A 20,757-nucleotide genomic window follows, 5' to 3' on the forward strand; every position below is an offset into this window, starting at 1 on the left:
GTTGAATATGTGTCACTTAAAGATACTCGTCTCAATTTGATGAGAAAAAAAATTTTTCAAGACAAACATGGGGATGCAATTTAATAAACTGTTAGAATACATAAATGTCAAGTTTACACAACGCAAAATAAAATCCCTTGCTCAAATACCAAGATTAAGGGAAAAACTAAAAAGGGAAGATTTTTGTGTAATTATCTTTACGAGAAGTTGTTAATTTTTAAATAACTTAATAAATTTGATTAAATTATTATTTAATAATTTTTAATTAATTTGACATAAAAGACCATTGTACGGAGTTTTTTACCAAAATTAAAACGCATTATTCTCGATTCTTCTGCATGAGTTGAAGTTCCAATCCAACAATGCAGTCGTAAGCAGATTATTCTGACATTGCACTTCAGACACAAAAATCCATGCCTTGTGACTCGTGCATTTAGGTAATATTACCTAAGATTATCAATTACTCGTGAATTAAAAATAATTAAATATTGTATAGTTCATGCAGATCAGCAGTGTCATCTCCATTATTATTCTTGCGTGTACACACTACTAATGGAAGTATGGAACTCCCTTAAGATGAAATGAAATAATAATTACTCTCGTGATATCATGTCATATTACAAATGATTTCTATTCTTTTTTTTTATAATATTTTCTAATCCAACAAGTTAAGATTTAGTTTGTCGCAAAATTAAGTTTTAGTTACAGGTTTATCGTTGACTAATAAATTTATATGCACAAAATAAAATTCAAACCTCAAACACTTATTTAAACAAAGTAATGAATTAACTACTAGACCATAACTAATATCCATACCTTGCACTAGAGAGTTACAATATTTAATTTCCTTTAATTGCAAATTCAAAAACACCCTCCTATTTCTTTCTAGCTTGTTAAGACTAACTGCCTCAAACCACATAATGCAAGCTTCGCCATTCACCAAGCCAATTATGCCCTTGCATGAATCACTTCACTTGATTCTCATCAACACTAATGATTTAAAGTAACCCAAAATCAATAAAATAAAATTGATGGCATCATATCATGCACTTTGAACCAATTGGGAGCATGGCAGTCTCCTACTGTCAAGGTTGCGTTAAATTGTCAATGAAGGAAGAAGCACTTGAATGAGTACCAAGACACAATCTATCTAAGCCTTATCTAAAATACTACTCTTTTGACATTAATTAAAACTAGAGGGAGAGTCGTGCAATGCACTACTGTTAAATTTGAAATGTTTTACAAAATATTTAAACTACATTTTTATTTATTATTTTTATTTTACATTTATTTTAGTTATTATATTTTGTTTTTTTTTATACGGTGTTCTTTGAATTGTAAATAATTAAAGAAAAATGAATGAATGAGAATGAAAAATACAAAAAATATAATATAAAATTATGAATTAACTTTATAGTCATGATATATTTGAATGTACTTGATAAAAAGATGTGTCTAATTTATACTTGGAGAAGTTTTTGACAATTAGTATGAGAGATTAAAAGATTGAAAAATAGTAAAAGTCTTATGTAGCATTTATAAATAAATCAAATAATATAATAGTAAGAATCTTAATATGTATAAGTTGTAAAATTTGAATATTTATAATTAAAATTTTTTATAATTATTATGACATTTTTAATATATGTTTATTGTATTTAATTAATATGTTATGATTCAATTGAATATAATAAATAAGAATTTTTCTTTTAATTTTTAAAAATTTTTAACTAAAAAATGATTAGTTAATTTTGCGAAGTGATTAGAATTGCTAACGTACCATCGTTAGCAAGAAAAAAAATGAGTTAAACTCGTCGTGAAAAAACGTTGATACTAACTTTTATAGGTTATAAATAAATTTAAAAGCGATGTTTTTGTTTTAAATAAAGTGCTTCAGCAAGCCTATGCCTTAAAATAACTATTATATATTCACATGATGTTTTATTTAGATGAAAAAATAATCACTTTTTTATAGAATCACTTCTCTCGAAAGTTTAAATATTAGAGAGAAATACGGAAACAACTATACATCTTACACTTGGTCGTAAGTTTCATTTTTGGATTTGTATAAATTTTACAATTTTTTTCTTTTTTTCTTTGTTTCATACTTTTTTTAAAATTAACAAAAATTGAATTTTAGATCTTTAGATCATACAATTATTTATCCTAAATATTTAATCTAGGTAAAAAACTAGAAATATATAAATGATTATATATCTTACATGTTTTAATCACAATCAAGTGAGTATTTCACTTATATAAATTACAAGAAAAAGAATAAAATAAAATAAAATAAACAGCATCTCTGAGTGAGTATTGAAGTATTGAACCAACTTTCAGAAACATTAAAGAGGAAAATTGTGACAAAAACATGCTGCAACTTGGTTGAATCCGCACCTTTTGTTCACAATTTTCCCACCACATCCTTATCTCCATATGTTTCAGCTAAGTCACTTGTCACATAAAATTGAGCTGCAACTATTTCATTCCTTTGATTGGTATTTATTTCATTCCTTTGTTGTTGGCCATGAATATCTTTTCATTATTATTTTCAAAAGAAGATAACTATTCTCATCCACATTCATCAACTCGTTTCATGCAATTTAGTAACAAAAATACAAGAGGTGGTCCTTTGGTCCTTCTTTATTATTATTTGGTTTTTCATATTCCAAATATTTATATCCTGATTATTATCTAAGTCACAAATTCTCATAACTTCGTGTCATCTAGCTTTGACAAATTGACAAAGGAAATATGATGGAACTGTCAACAAATTCTAATCTGACCCTATTATCGGATTAGATAGACATTTTTTTAGTACTATATCAAAAAAAGAGAGATTAACAATCACATTTTCTAAGTGACCAACCTAAACATAGATTTACTTTCAAAAAGTGTTCATTATTTATGACTTTATGTTCACTCTTATCCCGTGAAGAGTAATGTTAGGTGAGTTTATAAAAATATATTTGCCGTATGATGCACGGATATTGACATGGACACGGACACGGGATACGACACGACGCGGGACATGCGGATACAAATTTTAAAATTTTATAAGACACGAGGACACGGCATATATATAGAATATAAAGTATTTTTTAGATAAATTACAATGAATTTTTGATATTTTATTGCTGTTAAAATATAAAATAATTTTTTAACTGTTTTTAATGTCTTTTTTAATTATATAAAAGTATTTAAAATATTTTGTTTTAATAAATAATAATATATATTATTTCTAAACTCATTTCAACGATATATCTTAAGAATAAGGCTGGGCACGCGGACACGTGATGGTATTTAGGTGTGTCCAAGTGTGTCCGGAGAAGAATTTTTTACTTTTTATTAAGACACGGTTGGACACGCGTGTCGAACGAATGTCGACGAGTGTCGTGTCCGAAATGTGTCTGAAACGCGGACACGGCAACTCAACAAAGTGTCCGTGCTTATAGGATTTGACATTAAAAAAAAAAAAGTAAAAACAGGGAAAAAATAAGAAAAAGAGAAAAATAAGAATAAAAGTGGTGTCAAATGATTTCTTAATATTATTATTTTATAAACACATTCTTTTTTTTCACCATTAAGGATGAGATGTAATCCATCCTTCTTAAAATAAATACTTTTTTAAGGCTTCTTAAAACATTAATATATTTAGATAATCATTTCTTTTATCTAAATACATTAAATTTTTAATGAATAAAAAAATTAAAAGAAACAATTATTTTAAAAACAAACGATATAAAAAATAATATGAATAAAAAGTATATATTTTTGAAAGAATATTGAAAATTACTAATAAAAATATAATAATAAAATTCAAAATGCAAATTGATGTTGGTTATAGTTAACACTTAACAGGGGTCCCAATGTCTTTTAATGTGTAAATGCATTACCTTTCCATTTTTGGCGCCTTATTTAGAGGCAGTGTCTTTGCTTCTTTCCCTCACTTTACTATATCAAACTACCCTCTTCTATTCTTCCAAAGAATGAGTTAACTCATTGTCAAGTTACAAACTTTTCAGTACCATTGTTATTTGTACCTTGGAAAAGTCATTTCTTTTTATTATTATTGATAGTTTATGTTCATCAATACCCTCAAAAACTAAGCAACATTAGACCCATTTTAGGGAATTTCAATTGGATTTTTCCATTTGTTTTTTTCTTCACTCTAAATGAAAAGCTACATTGCTATGTTCTAGTTGCTAACATGCTGAAAATCAAGGAGTTTTTAGAATTTCAAGGTGTATAAGATAACTATTGATGTGATTCAGAAGCAAGAACATCAGCATGTCTGGTGGATGGATCACATTTTTGGCTTTGGAATAATCATGGAATTTGGTCAAAATGTGGTTGCTTTGAAGATCCAAAGGTAAAGGTGTCACTCTTTGGATTACCCTTGAACCTTGAGGGACAATTTATTAAGCATCACTAACTCTAAGTTCAAGGAATTTAGTAAGGCTTTTGAAGAGTTAAAATCAAAGTGAAAGTTGAAACAAGAATCATTGGTATTAAGATGGGTTGAAGTGGTGATGGAGATGAAGCTCAAAATGTTGGCTTCTGAAAAAGTTGAGAATTCAAAGAGGTTGACTATAAGGCCTGAAATCAAGGTGTGGCTTGCTAGAGCCATTACAACTGCAATAATTTGGAGTATTTTTGCTCAAATGATTGCTCTGAGGGAATTGTTGGGACCAATTCTGTTAACGGGCATGCCTTATTGTTTCAGTTCCCCTGTTGTGTTTCAAATTGGTGAAAAGTCTTTGGTTCCAACCAAGGTTGTTCTGCCACCAAAAAGTAAGTCTGTCTCGGACGCACAGAAAATTGCTTGTAAAGGTGTTCATGTTTTTTTCTTCTATGAATGCTTATTTGAGCTGTTCTATTGATCATTCCCCCTACCTACTTTCAATTTGCTTGATGCTTGTCCCTCCTGAATTTGATGGTTCTTGTCATCAGGGATTTACAAGAACAATGGTTATCTTATGGTCTCATGCAATGGTGGACTCAACCAAATGAGAGCAGCAGTAAGTTATTTGCATTGTTTACCATTTCTTCAATCAACATCATCATTGGCATTCAAAGTTCAAAGACTTGGTTTCCTACCTTTTTTTTTTTTCTTTTTTTTTCCCACCCTCAATGCAGATATGTGATATGGTTGCTATTGCAAGACAATTAAATGTCACTCTCATAGTTCCTGAGCTGGATAAAACCTCTTTCTGGGCTGATCCAAGGTTATGCACATAATTCTTGCTACTTGCTATCATACTTTGAGTTTGGAAAGTGTCCATTTTTACAACTACCCTAATTTCTTAGTTGGAAAAACAAAATCCTCACCTTGTTTACATTGTTGTGGCAGTGACTTCCAAGACATATTTGATGTGAATCATTTCATTACATCCTTGCGAGACGAGGTTCGGATATTAAAGCAACTACCATCAAGGGTGAAGACAAGAGTTGAACAAGGACTGTCCTTCTCAATGTCTCCTATTAGCTGGTCTAACATCACATACTATGAAAATCAGGTCTTTTCTCAGTTTACATGATTTTGTTTTTCAATTATCAGATAGTCTTTGGTGCATCAGCACAGCTAATTGTACTAAATGTTGTGACAGATCCTTCCTCTCTTGCTGAAACACAAGGTTGTGCACCTAAATAGAACTGATGCTCGGCTTGCGAATAATGGACTGCATACCGACATTCAGAAGCTGCGCTGCCATGTTAATTTCAATGCTTTGAGGTTTACCTCCCAGATAGAAGAGCTTGGTAGAAGGATAGTGAGGATTTTGAGAGAAAGAGGACCTTTCATTGTACTTCACCTTAGATATGAGATGGACATGTTAGCCTTCTCTGGCTGTGCTCATGGTTGTGACATCAAGGAGGAGGAGGAACTTACAAGAATGAGGTAATCTAAGGGTGAAAAAATTATTTCCCCTAGTTGTCATTTGAATGTAACTCTTTGCAAATCAAATTTCAGATATTCTTATCCTATGTGGAAGGAAAAGGTCATTAATTCTGAGCTTAAGAGGAAGGAAGGTTTATGCCCTTTAACACCTGAGGAAATTGCTCTAACATTAACAGCACTAGGCATAGATCATAATGTTCAAATTTATATTGCTGCTGGTGAAATATATGGTGGAGAGAAAAGGATGGCAAGTTTACTCAGAGAGTTTCCTAATCTGGTAAGTAAAAAGAAGCAGAACCATGCATGTACACTAACTATACTTGTGTGCAAATTGTTCAATTACTATTATTATTATTATTATTATCATTTTGTCTAAACTGAAACAGGTAAGGAAGGAAACTCTGCTGCAACCTTCAGATTTGATGAATTTCCAGAATCACTCATCACAAATGGCTGCATTGGATTATCTTGTGTCCCTGGAAAGTGATATATTCATTCCAACATATGATGGCAACATGGCCAAGGTTGTCGAAGGCCACCGCAGGTGTTTGTCACTATGCTCCTTTCTGAAATCTACCTTAACCTTTGATGTGGTGAAGAAATACCTTTATTTTATTTTTCTGAGAGTCTATTTTTTCCTTGTTGCAATTTTTCTGGTATATAAGAGTCTTAGATGTATGAATGAAAATCATTTACATCTTTGATCATAACTGAAAAGCTTTACAAGCCATTATCTCTTTGCTATACACATTTCATTTCAATTCAACTGTTCAAGTGATATCATCTGCTATGAATTTAGTTGATGGTTTAATTATTTGAGATCATAATTTTTTTTTTTTCAGATTTCTAGGATTCAAAAAGACTATACTACTGGATAGAAGGCTTCTGGTAAACTTAATAGATCAGTACACTAATGGTTCATTGAGCTGGGATGAGTTCTCCATTGCTATTAAGGAAGCTCATCTCTATAGGTTGGGAAGCCCAAAAAGAAGGATTGCCATTCCAGAAAGACCAAAAGAAGAAGACTACTTTTATTCCAATCCTCATGAATGTTTACAATTGATAGATGAAAGTCATGAAACATTGGAAAGCACATTATCTTGATTAACAACATAATCATAAGGCAAAGGCAATTGTTATTGAAGGAGCTATGTCCCTCCCTACCTTTGCTTAATTGCTTTTAGTTCAACACAAGAATCATTAACATGAATTACATGTTTTGCTGCAAATAACATTGTATGTATAAGACTCAAAATGTGTACTATTTTAGCACGCTAAAAACTTCTAACAAAAGAAAAAAGAATAACACATCTTAAAGATTCACCAAACCAACGTGAAAACAGAACCACATTACAACCATGGCTTTTGCTGTGCTTTCTGGCTGCGGCAATGTGCCCTTTCACGATCAGAGCGACCTTCGTGGCATCAAACATGTTGAAAGAAAGGAAACTTTCATTTATTTTATGTACTCCATTACGTAATGTCACGTTAACAAAAATAATTATTTTTTATCTTGACCACGTAAATAGTTATCCAAAGAACAGATGTAATTAGATGACTATATAAAACATTCTACACTATCAGGACATCTAAACTCTATCTAATATATTTTTGGATATGAGAGAGAACTTTTATATGTTTGATAAAGGTTGAAGAGAACAATATGGTATATATTTATTAAAGAGAACTTTCATCTGCATTATTTAATATATTGTTCCCCGATCCCAAAATTTAAACAATTAATCAAATTTGGAGGATAGTGTTTTGAGTGATCCAAAAAAACCTTGATGATACCAACTACACCTCTCTTTCCTCAAAGAACAATACGTTCCAGCAAACATTTTTGTCAACTTCTGCTTGTCCCATGCATTGTAGGGTAATTTTGAAAGCTAATCATACACAAATCGAAAATCCAAGAGGCCCCTCAATCTTGGACAAAAGAATTTCCATCTAGGAGCTCTTATGGTGTTTCCATGTCTTTTACTTTGATAATTTTTTTCATAAAAAATCATAAGTAACATAACTGTTTCACTTTTAATGTACATACTCAAATGATCTTATCTATTTCATAATTTTTCAAGAGTTTCAAAGTATTACAAATGATTCATTTAGAAATTTTACAAATGACATGATACCAAAATTAAATCATATTATTCACCTAAACATAACTTATTCAGTATGGCCAGGAAGAAGAGCATAAGCAATAAAATCAAGTAAATAGCTTATAAAAACTTTTTCTGCCAGGAACCACTGAAACTTTAAATAGTGATAAAGAAGAGAGATCAAGAATATATAATCCCAAGTCAAACAACCCATGTTATTCCTAGCAAATTATATCAGGATACCACCAAATGGCTAATATCCATCAGAAACAGAATTCTTGTCTGCATGCAAGACATTGCAAGGAAAACATACTTCAAAACTTTAAGTGTTTCTGTACCCTCAGCTGCAGCAATTAAGGTGGCTTTTGCCTCTAAAAGCTGTTAATATAAAGTAATAAATAATAGGACTTTGTGATATTTTCATGAATAATATTGATGCAAAAAGTTACACATAGCTCATCCATGAAAACATTCACCACATTTTTACCCCCCTCAATTAAAACATACCCTTAGAGGGATTTTTGTGAATTAAGGTTTGGGAAAAGGGACAAAAGTGAATGGTTTGAAGGGTGACTGTGATTCTATTTTACTTGTCAAACTTTTCACTGCAATATCTTCCCTTCTCCTCCAAAATCTCAACACACAAACACATCTTAAGTTTTCTTTCTTAGCAAAAAAAAAAAATGATCTTGATGTACTGCTCTATTTAGTGAACATCTCTAATCCAATCAAAACAAAACCACTCATAGTCATAGGATAGTAATATTGAACTCTTATAAGTTATAAAGCAATAAATTTCTTCTCAATTTACCAGATAAAAAAACGCTAATTGCCTTCACAAAAATGAACACTAGTTACATTATAAAGGACAACCAAATAACCTCCAAAACATACAACAATTAAGCCTTCTTCTTTTTTGATTTGAGCATGACCAATCCAATAAATATGCACAAGAAGCAAAGAATTGCAACACCAGCTGAAACCGGTATTAGTATGGCATACTCTTGAGGCAAGAAATACTTGTGCACAAAGTGATCACCATCTACAAAAGGCTGAAAATCAAACACCAAAAGAAAACATCAACACACAAGCTACTCCTACTAGCAAGTTGAAATTTTGAAGGCAATAATAGCAAGCTTACTTGATTTTAACTATATAATTGGGGAGTTAGTTAATAGCACTAACCAGGATTATAACCCAGAATGTATAATACGTGAATATTGATAAGCTAAGAAAAGTTAGTAGAAATCCAACTGCTCTATCAGCTAATTCCATTTGAAAAGATTTGCCCCCTTTTTGCTCTTCTCACTCTCCTGTTCACAACAAATTTGCATTCATCACAATATTGGACACTTGAAACAAATATCATTAGCTATAATCACGGTTTTTATTGAACTAAAGATTCTGTTTTTAATATAAATTAGAACAATGGAAAGAGTAAAGTAAGGGAGAACAAATATCACAGATAAATAGTTAAATACTTGCAGCAATTGGCACAGATCCACGTAAAGTTCTAAAATTTAAACAAACTGTGAAATGCTTTTGTCTTCTAAGTTCTAATCCGAATAGATTGGGAAAAGAGAGAAAAAAAATGGTGTAAAGTTTAAATAGAATATGCAATTGGAACAATACAGAGAGATTAGAGAAGAAGATAATCACCAATGATGGGGGAGAAGGCTACCGAAGAGAATCTTGATCGATGAAACGAGATCGTTCACGAAACACAAGAATCAGAAAAAGAAGATTAAAAAAAATTGAGATTTTCATGGAGCTCTCATAAGTTGCTAACGGAGGAGGAAGAGGGTCTGCGTTGGGTGGGTGGGAACCGGGTTGGGGGTATGGGTAGAATTCTTTGGGTCGGGTCTACTTTTGTTTATCTTGACCCAAGTCCAAAATGAAAGATGTGATTTTAATATTTTATACATATTATTATTATTATTATAATAAGAACTCAATTTTGATATTGTATCATGTTTTCAGAGTTATCTAATTATTTTGATTTTTTAATAATTATTTATAGAGTTAATATAAAAATAATTATTTTTATTGATGTAGAGTTACGTAATTAGATATATTTTTATAATTTATTAATAAAAATTTTTATATTTTAATTAATCATATTATGTGTATAAAAAATAATTATCAAATTAGTTCTTTGTATAGAATGTAAGTTAAAATATAAAATATACATTGAAAATAAATTAAATAATACATATGTTTATATATAAATAAATAATGACTTATTTATTAGCTGAATTTTAACATGTACTTAGTATTTTTATTTTATATATTATGGAGTTTACAAAAATTTTAAATTAGCATAGCATACTAGTGTATCTCATGTCCATTTTTTATAGATAAAGTTAAAAGTAAAGTAATAATTTAATCTCAGGAATATTTTATTTTAGACAAATTTATTCTTAAAAAATAAAAAAATACCAAAGAGAATAAAAGGTTTTTGACGTTAATTTATGTTAGACACATCAAATCTTGTCAAAAAATATTTGATGTTAGTAGACATGAATTAATTTGTCTAATTTTAGAATTTTAAAAGACAAATATATCTAATTTTAAAATTTAAAGAAACTAATATTTATATTAATTAAATTATCTGATATTTAGAACCACTCAACTAATAATAATCTATCAATCTTAATGTATTGACTAATTTTGTAGTTGTTCATAAGGAATATAGATTTTGGATCAAAAGCTAGTGTTATATATGATTCTACCTAAGGTGTTTAACTTGATCTATTTAAATTGGTTCTTGCCATTAACAGCATCAAGTATTTTAACAGAAAAACTTGACATGTCAAACGAAAACAAACTTTATGGAGTTATTTGATATTTTTTATTATTTAAAGATAAATTTATTTAATGCAAAGGTTCTCAAGGATTAAATGGTCACTTTCATCCAAAAATAAAAGCTATATTAATATATAGTATAGTAAACAAAAATTATGAAAATTAAATATTTGTATTTATATGAGTTAAATATTAAATTAGTATAAAAAAATTATGATGTTAATATACCCCGATAAACCAGTAACAGCAATAATAAAAGGATAATAAAAAAGAGTTAATAGTCAAAATCATCCCTTAAAGATATTTCGATCTCCAATTTAGTCTCCGAAAGATAAACTTAATCAAAATAATCTCCCAAAAATACACGACTTAATCACCTTCGTCTTTCTGTCAACTCCCTTGATGATTTGGCTAACGTCTACTGACGTGTGACGTTAACTACCACTGTGGTAGACGCCAATGTATCATAAGCTATTGCTGACAAGATAACTATGTGAAAACAGTTTAAATCAGTCCCTAAGTGTTTGAACCCTAATCCTAATTTCGACGATAAATACGTCGCGTTTAACAATCAGAGGACCATATGCTTGGGTAAGTGTTGAAATTGCTAGTTTGCGGCGAGAATGGAGGTAGTAAATGGATGCACCAGTGACTATCTCTGCCACAGTGGCAGTTAACGTCACACATCAGCAGACGTTAGTCAAGTCATCAAGAGAGTTGACGGAAGGACGAACGTGATTAAGTTGAAGTATACTATTTTAATTAAGTTTATTTTTTGGGATTAAATGGAGATCGAAATATTTTTTAAGGATGATTTTGAATATTAACTCTAATAAAAAAAAACGTAAAAAAACACACAAAAAAGGTACGAAATTTATAAGGTTATTATGTGAATTGTTTTTGTTAGGTTTAGCAACATTATTTGACAAAAAAAACTTGAGCGCGTAGCTGAGAGGAAATAAATAAAGCTTTAAAAGGCTTCATCATCGCCTGTCTCGTTCTAAGTTCCAACTAACTAGGGTCAGGTTTTTGCCCATTCCTAACAGCTTCACTACACTTCCTTCCCTTGCCATTTTCTCGGGATAATTTCCCCTTTTTATCCACAAATTTCAGCATGGCTAGGTCTGCCAAAGGCCACCAAGAAGAATTGGACGACGACGACGATGAACACTTCACTGCCGACACCTCTTCTCCTCACAAAGGTTCTCAATCTTTCTCTCTTTCACACGCACACTGTAATTTGGGGTTTTTGTGGTTCCATCTATGTCTTTTGATGAGTCTCTCAAAGTTATTATCTTTTTCAACTTAGATTTTGAAATTCAGCGATAACATTGTCAATTTGTCACTATTCATTGTTGTTCTTGTTGTTTTTATGTTGTAACTTGGCAGTGAAGTTGGATGAATCAAATAGTGGGAAGAGGGTGAACCCTCATCGTTCGAAGCATTCAGAGACCGAGCAGCGTAGGAGGAGTAAGATTAATGAAAGGCAAGCTCTTTTTTTGTTTCCCTTACTGTTTCTTTAGTCATGATTGTTGTAGACGAGTTAAATGCTTTTGTTTAGGATTTTGGTAAACCTTTTGTGTGAATGTTTATAGTAATGGTTGAAAATGGTTGGTTGAAATGAGCTGTGTTTGTGTGTCAGGTTTCAGGTTCTGAGAGATCTTATTCCTCAAAATGATCAAAAAAGAGATAAGGCTTCCTTTTTGTTGGAGGTGATTTATTCAATCATGTTTTTTGTGAGCTTGTTTTATGTGATGTTATGTCCTTATGAACTTAATTAAAGGATCTTTTACCCTTCTTTTTATTTGCAGGTTATTGAGTATATTCAGTTTCTGCAGGAAAAACTGCAAATTTATGAACAGACTTGTGAAGGATGGAATCAGGAACCAACGAAATTAATCCCATGGGTAAGGTTACATGGAATTACGCTGTGTGCAAATTTTTCCCGAGTGTTGGTTCATTTCTGCCTTGCTTTATGAAATGTTGTATAAATGCATTGCATTGTAACTTGGAATTCGTAGTAATGATATGACCTTTGTGTTTGTCTAGTTTGATCAGGGTTTATTTTTACACTGCAAAACAGAAACAACCCGACTGCCAAGCCTTGTTCCAACTAAGTTTCATTACTTACATTACATGATGCTAACTGATTTAAGTTCCGTTCATTCCTAGGTTTGTTTAACCATATTCTGCAGTTTCTTCAAATTCATGTCTGTTGTAGTACTCCGCTATGCGCAGTTAAATGAGTTCTGAAATGGCATAGTGGCAGCAATAGTATATAACTGTCATAGTGGCTGGTTGTGCCTGATTATATCCAAATTTTATTGTTCACCTCTAATTTTATCAGAGAGGTCATCATGGACCTGCAGAAAATAAGGCAGATACTTCTCAAGCTATGCAAAATGGATCTGCTCACGAGAAAAATGATGTCTCTCCATTATTGCCAAAAAATGTACAGAACCCAATAGAGTCTGACTTGTCAACAACAACTATCCAAAAGGGCCACACCATTGGTTCAGCTGTAGAAGCGGTTCCATTGGGCATGCAAATGAGACTGGATGCATTTGACCCAGTTGTAAGCAGTGGTATGCCAAACCAACATCTGCATCAACCTATATCTAATGCTGATATGTCTTTCCAAATCCAGCCCCAAGTTTTGTTTAGTAAACCAAGCAGGGGCAACTATATGGTTTCGGATAATGTGTTGATGGAACATGAAGAGCTGACGAATGAAAGTGAATCACAAAGCATTTCAAATGCATACTCGCAAGGGTGAGTTTCTTTGATAAGTCTATCACAGTTTCTTCACTTATTTGTTGTTTGTAAATTGTAGTGAAATAAATTAGTTTATTTAGCAAGTGTTGAACAAAACGGAGATAGCGGTGTCTGTGTGTAAGGAAACCTGTTGTCCTATTTTTGATCCACCCTTCATCACTGTTTACCATCTGTTGGAACTTCCTCCTTAATTCAATCAGTGTTCTATCTTGTACTTGTCTATCTATTCATCATCCTCCTTGAATAGATAGAGAATTTGCAAGATAACTTTGATAAGTGGCCAAAAGCCACTGACCCCCATTTTGGACAATCATCAAGCTGTTATCCCATTCTTCCCTCTCGTTGAGGACCAAAGCTTTTAGGAAATAGTGGATTTTGTCCATTCAGATTTCAGAGTATTACATGACTTCAAGTATCTTGTAATTGGAAGGGGATATCATTCACGCCATTGCTGATTAGGTTTCTGTGTCCAACAGAGTATTAGATACTCTTACACAAGCTCTGCAGTCTTCAGGAGTGGATCTGTCTCAGACTAGTGTCTCAGTGCAAATTGATGTTGGTAGAAGATCAAATCCGGGCTTTACCCCTTCTGCATCTAGCTCAAAGGTGTGTTTTATACTTCTTTTCTTGGTCAACAATCTGTGTTCGATAAGGGACAATTTTTAAGGATTTTTCACAACATTGTTTCTGCCAAATATTTGTTCAGGTGTATGGAAACCAGTTTGTGACCAATAGAGTTAATTACTGCAGTGAAGACTCTGATCAAAGTCTAAAGAGGCTGAGAAGAGATGCAACCTAAGGGTGCCCACCCCCCACGTTTATTGTCTTGTTTCTTGTCTTAGCTTAGGCGAAATGGGAAGAAGGATTAGATTGGATCGCATCAATTTTTGCTATGCTGGTTAATTCTGGAGATGTGTTAAATATATATGTGTGTGTTTGCAGCACTTCCACTTGATTTTGCGATTGAATGGCAAATATTTTATATTTTGCATTCAGCAGAATGTATTGAGTTCAATTTGTACGTTCTATCAGTACAGACAAATGTTACAAATGTTAATAATTAAACAATAGAAATAAGTTGCTCCAACATAATTGCAATAGTTTGGGTCTTCTCAGTTAAAAAACAAAATGTGGAAACTACTTTCAACAGTTGCAGAAGTGGATTTACATTAGTTGAATGCAGTCTGTAAAACTATGAATGAGAGAAAACCAGAAGTTCCCTAACAAAGAATTCAAACTACTGACCTAAACCTAATAATAACTACACTTTTCTTGCTAGGTCACATCAAAACTTAAAAATCTGGGTCAATAATTTAGCTTTTCATGCTTATATTTGAGGAATTGAGCTGTGAAAAGGCACAGGTTTGGATGATTCTTGCTACTGAACTTCCTGAATCAGAGTTACAAAGCCACATCTCAATGACTTCACGCCACTTCTTGCACCCAGATTGAATCCAATATGGCAACAGTTGGAAGCAAAATTGATTTATGAACAATATATCTTGAGAATGTGAATCATTAACATATTATATTGATGTCATCTTTCCCCACCCTCAAGTTCATCTTGATCCTCAAATTGATTTTCTTCTTTAGTGCCTACTTCTGCTTCACCACCACCTTGATTTACACCACTTGGTGCAAAGAATAATCCAGATATTGAATCATCGTCGGCTAGATCGTCTTCATTTTCCTTATCTTTTGTTTGAGGAACTGGACCAGCGTCCATCCATGCAGGACATTGATGAGAAACACCAAGAGCTGTCCAAATTTGGGAAGCTGAGGGAACAGAAGAATTCTTTGATACTTCGTTGGCGTTGTGCCTTGAGCAAGAACATTCAGGGACTGGATGCGATAGAAAGGATGATGGTTTAGAATTATTTGATGCTTCTATAATTCCATCAAGTAATGTTTTTCTCAAATGCCTTCGAACTGATGTTAGCCAGGTATGATTTGCTTGATATGTGTGGTTCCGGATCTCATCTACAAGTTTAACAGCTTCTTTTCTGCATCAACAGAAGAATGATTACCAAGTGCTAAGTTACAAATTTGAAACTTACCATTTGATATCTAACTTGATATGGTAAGAAAAAATGTCTAAGTTTTTATCTTAATAATAAAAATATATTGTACAGTGTTCCAAACTTATGATTTATGGCGATAACTACTCGTTGAAAGCATACATAGATACATGCAAATAAAGGTAATTTACCTGTCAGGTCTAAATGTCTTTGATGCAGCTGACTGATATAGCCTGTGACCCATGACCAAGCTAGCAAAGTTCGGATGCCCCTTACCGTCACGGTCAAATCCAGGGATAAATACATCAGCTTCAACACAAACTGCATAGTCAATAGCCTCCCATAGTAACTTATGGGCATTGGTCCTCAATTCCATGACAGTGCTATCCGGCTCATTGTCGCTTTCTGCTACCCAACCCCACCAACCCTCTATATTATATGATTTTGGCCTTGCGGGAGGTGGAGGAAGTGGCCGAGGACGGGGACCTGCATTCTTCCAAGCTGCACGCTTTTTAACTTCTTCGGTGAAAGGATGTGCAGGAGGAGCATTAACTAGGTTAACCTCTTGCCCGTAGAGTCTACTCAGCTCCCAAGGGGTGCTAAGAGAAGTTCTATCAACTACATTTTCAAACATTGCATGAAGAGCAATCAATGTTCTTTGACCACCAAAGACTTCTCCTCCGGATACATATATAATCGCATCCTTTGTGTATCCATAAGCACGCAGAAGAATACCAATCTGAAAGCAATCAAAACTTCTGATCAATACACATGGGAGCAGTATAGACATAGTAGTACTTTTATTTTTCAAACATAAGCCCTTGTACTCGAATAAACGATCTATGGAAAAATTGCAATAACTATTACAAACTTTTTAAGAGAATATCTGACCAATTAATTGACATTGAACAAGTCAAGTTGCTCAAAGTTTGAACATATCTTTTTACCTCCTCTGGCATTAGAGGACAAGAACCTTTCAACCTTGCTTCAGCTGAGTTCACAGAAAGCTTCCCCTTGACAAATCCACGCTTTATCATCCAAGATCTTTTATGTTGAATGAGTTCGGTGTGCACATCCTTGAAAGGAATATAAAGCCACAGCTTAGATATGAATAAAAAGGAGTTTGTGTGAGAGAATTGGCATCCATCTTATTTGAAACATGTACCTGGAAAAGCTCAGCGCAACCGTGATATGCTAAAGCCTCTCTAGTCATGCCAGGGTCAAAGGCAATAAATGGTCGACCTGGGGCTCTTAACCTATAATTGTATTAGGAACTACATGTGTTAACTAAAAGAAGAAAGAAAGAATAACCAGGCAAAGAACAAACAAATAAGAGACGTGACAATGAAGATTGTCTTGCCTCTGTAAAATCCTAGCAGAAAGATCCTGGACTTCTTGTCGGAACCGAAGAGCATGAAAAGCAACTCGACATCTTAGCCTCTGGTACTCTTCAAAATGTGGTGGAAGAATGGACTACAAAAAGAGAATAAAACAAATATGACAAAACTTGGGGGCGAGAAGCCAAAATTAAGATAAAAACTTGAATGGGAAGCAGAAATTATCTGAGCTAGTTTACCTGCAAACATCCACCTTCAGAGATAACTATTTCAACTACTGAATGCTTCTTTAATACAGGAAGAACACGAAGCAAATAATAAGATGGTGATGCTGCATATGGCACTCTAAAAACAGGAATCTCCTTCTTCCTCCTTGCTCCCTTGAGATCTTTTGGAAGAGTTCTCACAACTTTGACATCTTTTGCTAATGAGAGTACAAACTGATCCTCGTTATATAGGTATGCAAAACTCTTGAACTGAGAGCTGAAAAAAATAAGTTGGAAAGAAATACTTTAGATCACAGAAGGCAAGTTTTTACATTAGATTCTGTAATTCGTTGGAAGAACATGAACCTTATTCCCTTGCTGCTGGTTGTTGATAGGATCTCAGGCATTACTAATGTAGTATTAAGAAGTCGAGCAACCACAACCACATCGCATATCTGAAAACCATCGGATAGGAATACAATTTTAGTTCAACATGATTTTAGTACACTAGGATAGAGACCCCAAAACACCATACACTCACCGAATTCCTGATGTCATGAAAACCACCTTGTATCCGGACAAAAATAAACCCATTTGTTTGTGAACTGGGATCTATCAAGAAAGGAAGATCCATAAAATATGTATTCACATATGAATGTATACATATATTTAGAACAAAATGAAGTGCAGAATCCACAGAACCCTTCAAACAATTTGAAATTCCATATCCTCAATGAACTAGTTTATTTCTGGTTGTGTATTTGATCTAGCTAGCCAAAATCAGAATTATGCAGTTAATCTACATATATGAATGTATACATTCACATATCAAGTATGATGATTTGTTTCCGCAGACATAGGTTAGGTTAAAGATAACATAGCAATTTATTTACAATAAGGAGCAGCACTAAGTATAATAGAATTGAAGTGCCAGTCACATACCATCACATGCTTACACATACAATTGACTTCATATAGAAACCCCCATAATCTGATAATTCTAAGTTTATATCATACCATAAAGTAGTATAAAAGAAGCTAGAAAAAGAAAATTGATTGCTCCAACTAAGAAAAATTAACAATCAAGAGACAACCAATCCGAAAATAGAGTACCTCGCAAGTTTGATTATGCAGCAAACTAATATAACAGCACAAAATTCTTTGCAATTTAGCAAAATTGTAGAATTGGAAACAAGATGAAAAAGTTGAACTAACCAGCATAGTATCCTCTGGGATTTGAGTCAGGATACAAGGACTCAAGACGCTTTACAGGACCCCATAGTCTTCTATATGAGGCACTCTGCATCACAAAAAATAGAAAACAAGATTAAAAATGAAAAACATAACCGAAAAGAGAAGGGGAAAAATGCAAGAAAAGTAATGCTTAAAAGTAATTGCAGCTTAATATTACTCCAAGTACTTGGTAGACTCAAATGTAATCCAAATTCAGTCAATGAACAAACTAACAAAGATCCAAAGCCAAGGAACACAAACAAAGCATCACTTATTTCGGAGAAACAAAGTTTATAAAGCAAAGTTAATGTATGACTATGACCCTAACACCTTTGTCATCTTGTTAAGTGCAAAGCCAAAAATTTGTGAACTATGAAACACTCCCAAGGACATATAAGGGTCTCAGCAATGCAAATAAATCTGGGGTTGAACAGAAATTAAATTAAAAAGGAAAAAGCCAAAAAAGGTGGGTGCCCCAAATAAAGTAATTAAGAAAAGAAGTTGAGATCTTTATTGTGAGATATGATTGCTTGATGATTGATTACATTTGAAGGAGAATGTTGTAAGTCAAAGATGGGTCTCCAAGAGAAGATTGTGACTGAGGATTGGTATTCTGCAATGCCCATTTCAGTGAATCTGGCAAGTAGGAAGTGTGTAAAGATTGAGAAAGCTGAGAGAACAAGCCCAACAAGACCAACCCATTTCATCTTTGACTTCATCTTCACTTCCCCTTTCATTGAATACTAAAAAAATTGTTTCTTTTTCCCCCCTCACACTCTCTCTGTTGAGCTTCAGAAGCAGAAGCAGAAGCAGAAGCAGCAGCCACAAGAGAAGTTAGAAACAAACTAAACATGGAGAAAAAGAGAGAGAGATTGAAAGAGTCTTTGAGATTGAGATGGGCACGTGTTAAAGGGTGTCTTTTGTTTAAGATAATAACACAGTCCAGAGTCCACACAGAGAGAGAGAGAGAGAGAGAGAGAGAGGTGATGTTTCCAACAAGTGTTGGATTTGGTTGGATCAAGACCAACTTTGTATTCGGACTATGTTTTTTTTTTTCTATTTTACTTTTTTTTTTCTTTTCCTTTTTCTTAAAGAAGAAAATTTTCACCATATCTTTTTAAGTGATTAGTCTATTATTTTTAAGGCATGGGATTTTGTTCTCAAATTATTTAACAAAATCTACACACAATAAGCTCATAATTATTCCAACATTTATGTTGAAGAGTGAATATTGTTATTGCCATTTTAATAATATCGTTTTTATTTTTAATATATTCATACAAAATTATAATAAAAAAATTAATGTATGAAAGTGGTAAAATTCCTTTCATGCACCCTATGTCGAATGATCTTTGTTGGTTAATTACGAATCAATGTGCAAAAACACGGGAAATAAAATATTATTATTACTATTATTAATAAATATTTTTTGACACAATTTTTTATTCACAAGACATTATACACCTCAATCACCTTCAAACTTCAACACGCTCTCCACTCGTTAATAAAAATATACAAATTTACTTTTACAATCGAGCTAACATGCATGAAATTTGAGGTTTATTTTTTTAAATATTGAATAAAAATTAGTATAATTTTTTAATATTAGAAGCTACAGTATTTTGCAAAATTCTAAGAATGATAAAATTTATAGAGACCAATTGTTAAATCAGATTTTTTTGAATTTATAAAGATAATATACAGATTATATATTATATTATTTTAATATTAAATTACACTACATAAATTATATTGTAAATACACAAATTATATATTATCAGTGTAATATATATTTTGTGTATTATGCTTGTACAGAACAGTATTTATAAAAAACTGTAAAATTCTTTTTTTGTAATATTAATATAAAATTCTATTCACTCTTCAATATTAAAATAAAAAATCCAGAATTTAATGTGTCATCTGTTAGTATCATATATGAGAAATCATTGAGGGAGTAAAAATTCTCTTCCTATAACTCAAATATGTCATTTCTTTTTTTTTCTTAAATAAACTATCATTTCTACCCATAAAAGTTGAAAACGCTAACATATTTACTCATAAAAAATAAAAATTATCATTTGTACCCATAAAAAATAATTTTTACAAGCAAAATTATCTAAACCCTAAAAAATTAAATAAAATTCCTAAATTATCCTTCTCTCCACCACTACCATTATCATCTCCTCCCCCCTCCCCATCCTCTCTCTCTTTCTCAATGTTCTGAGCGACCCAATCCCAACATCAACCACATTACTGCTCAGTACCACCGTCTCACCCTCCTTCTCAGCCGTCACCCTAACCCTTTCGGCCGCACACTTTTCCATTGATGTCGATCGCGACTCAACAGCACCACCACCACCATCACCATTAGCCATCACTGTC

At 32.6% G+C, this 20,757-nt stretch overlaps 4 protein-coding genes across 5 annotated transcripts; 2 read left to right on the plus strand and 2 right to left on the minus strand.

Moving 5' to 3' along the window:
- The first annotated feature begins 4,152 nt into the window (after nucleotides 1–4,152).
- On the plus strand, nucleotides 4,153–7,088 carry LOC107486363 (rhamnogalacturonan I rhamnosyltransferase 1). The gene is made up of 8 exons (XM_016106898.3): nucleotides 4,153–4,794; nucleotides 4,954–5,021; nucleotides 5,140–5,228; nucleotides 5,354–5,519; nucleotides 5,610–5,899; nucleotides 5,972–6,176; nucleotides 6,286–6,443; nucleotides 6,742–7,088. Exons 1-8 carry the CDS (start codon nucleotides 4,533–4,535, stop codon nucleotides 7,001–7,003), a joined length of 1,500 nt encoding a protein of 499 aa, XP_015962384.1. The 5' UTR covers nucleotides 4,153–4,532; the 3' UTR covers nucleotides 7,004–7,088.
- A 1,618-nt stretch (nucleotides 7,089–8,706) lies between these two features.
- On the minus strand, nucleotides 8,707–9,824 carry LOC107486362 (dolichol-phosphate mannose synthase subunit 2). The gene is made up of 3 exons (XM_016106897.3): nucleotides 9,661–9,824; nucleotides 9,187–9,314; nucleotides 8,707–9,053 (listed from the first exon to the last, which is right to left on the minus strand). Exons 2-3 carry the CDS (start codon nucleotides 9,274–9,276, stop codon nucleotides 8,901–8,903), a joined length of 243 nt encoding a protein of 80 aa, XP_015962383.1. The 5' UTR covers nucleotides 9,277–9,314; nucleotides 9,661–9,824; the 3' UTR covers nucleotides 8,707–8,900.
- A 1,904-nt stretch (nucleotides 9,825–11,728) lies between these two features.
- On the plus strand, nucleotides 11,729–14,576 carry LOC107486561 (transcription factor BIM2). 2 transcript variants are annotated; one of them, XR_008008295.1, is made up of 7 exons: nucleotides 11,729–12,008; nucleotides 12,196–12,292; nucleotides 12,449–12,518; nucleotides 12,618–12,713; nucleotides 13,154–13,578; nucleotides 14,012–14,187; nucleotides 14,288–14,307. XR_008008295.1 is itself a non-coding variant. In XM_016107113.3 (7 exons), the coding sequence occupies exons 1-7, from the start codon at nucleotides 11,921–11,923 to the stop codon at nucleotides 14,378–14,380; spliced, it is 999 nt and encodes a 332-aa protein (XP_015962599.1). In that variant the 5' UTR covers nucleotides 11,731–11,920; the 3' UTR covers nucleotides 14,381–14,576. The 2 variants fall into 2 exon arrangements, 1 of the variants encoding a protein (XP_015962599.1); XM_016107113.3 differs by having other exon boundaries at nucleotides 11,731–12,008; nucleotides 14,058–14,187; nucleotides 14,288–14,576.
- A 121-nt stretch (nucleotides 14,577–14,697) lies between these two features.
- LOC107486560 (O-fucosyltransferase 27) lies at nucleotides 14,698–19,359 on the minus strand. The gene is made up of 10 exons (XM_016107112.3): nucleotides 18,921–19,359; nucleotides 18,358–18,442; nucleotides 17,684–17,754; nucleotides 17,509–17,597; nucleotides 17,176–17,419; nucleotides 16,960–17,072; nucleotides 16,765–16,855; nucleotides 16,547–16,675; nucleotides 15,791–16,338; nucleotides 14,698–15,584 (listed from the first exon to the last, which is right to left on the minus strand). Exons 1-10 carry the CDS (start codon nucleotides 19,110–19,112, stop codon nucleotides 15,119–15,121), a joined length of 2,028 nt encoding a protein of 675 aa, XP_015962598.1. The 5' UTR covers nucleotides 19,113–19,359; the 3' UTR covers nucleotides 14,698–15,118.
- Between the last annotated feature and the right edge of the window lie 1,398 nt (nucleotides 19,360–20,757).

Source organism: Arachis duranensis, chromosome 4 (genome assembly GCF_000817695.3).
Source record: "Arachis duranensis cultivar V14167 chromosome 4, aradu.V14167.gnm2.J7QH, whole genome shotgun sequence".
Classification (NCBI taxonomy): domain Eukaryota; kingdom Viridiplantae; phylum Streptophyta; class Magnoliopsida; order Fabales; family Fabaceae; genus Arachis; species Arachis duranensis.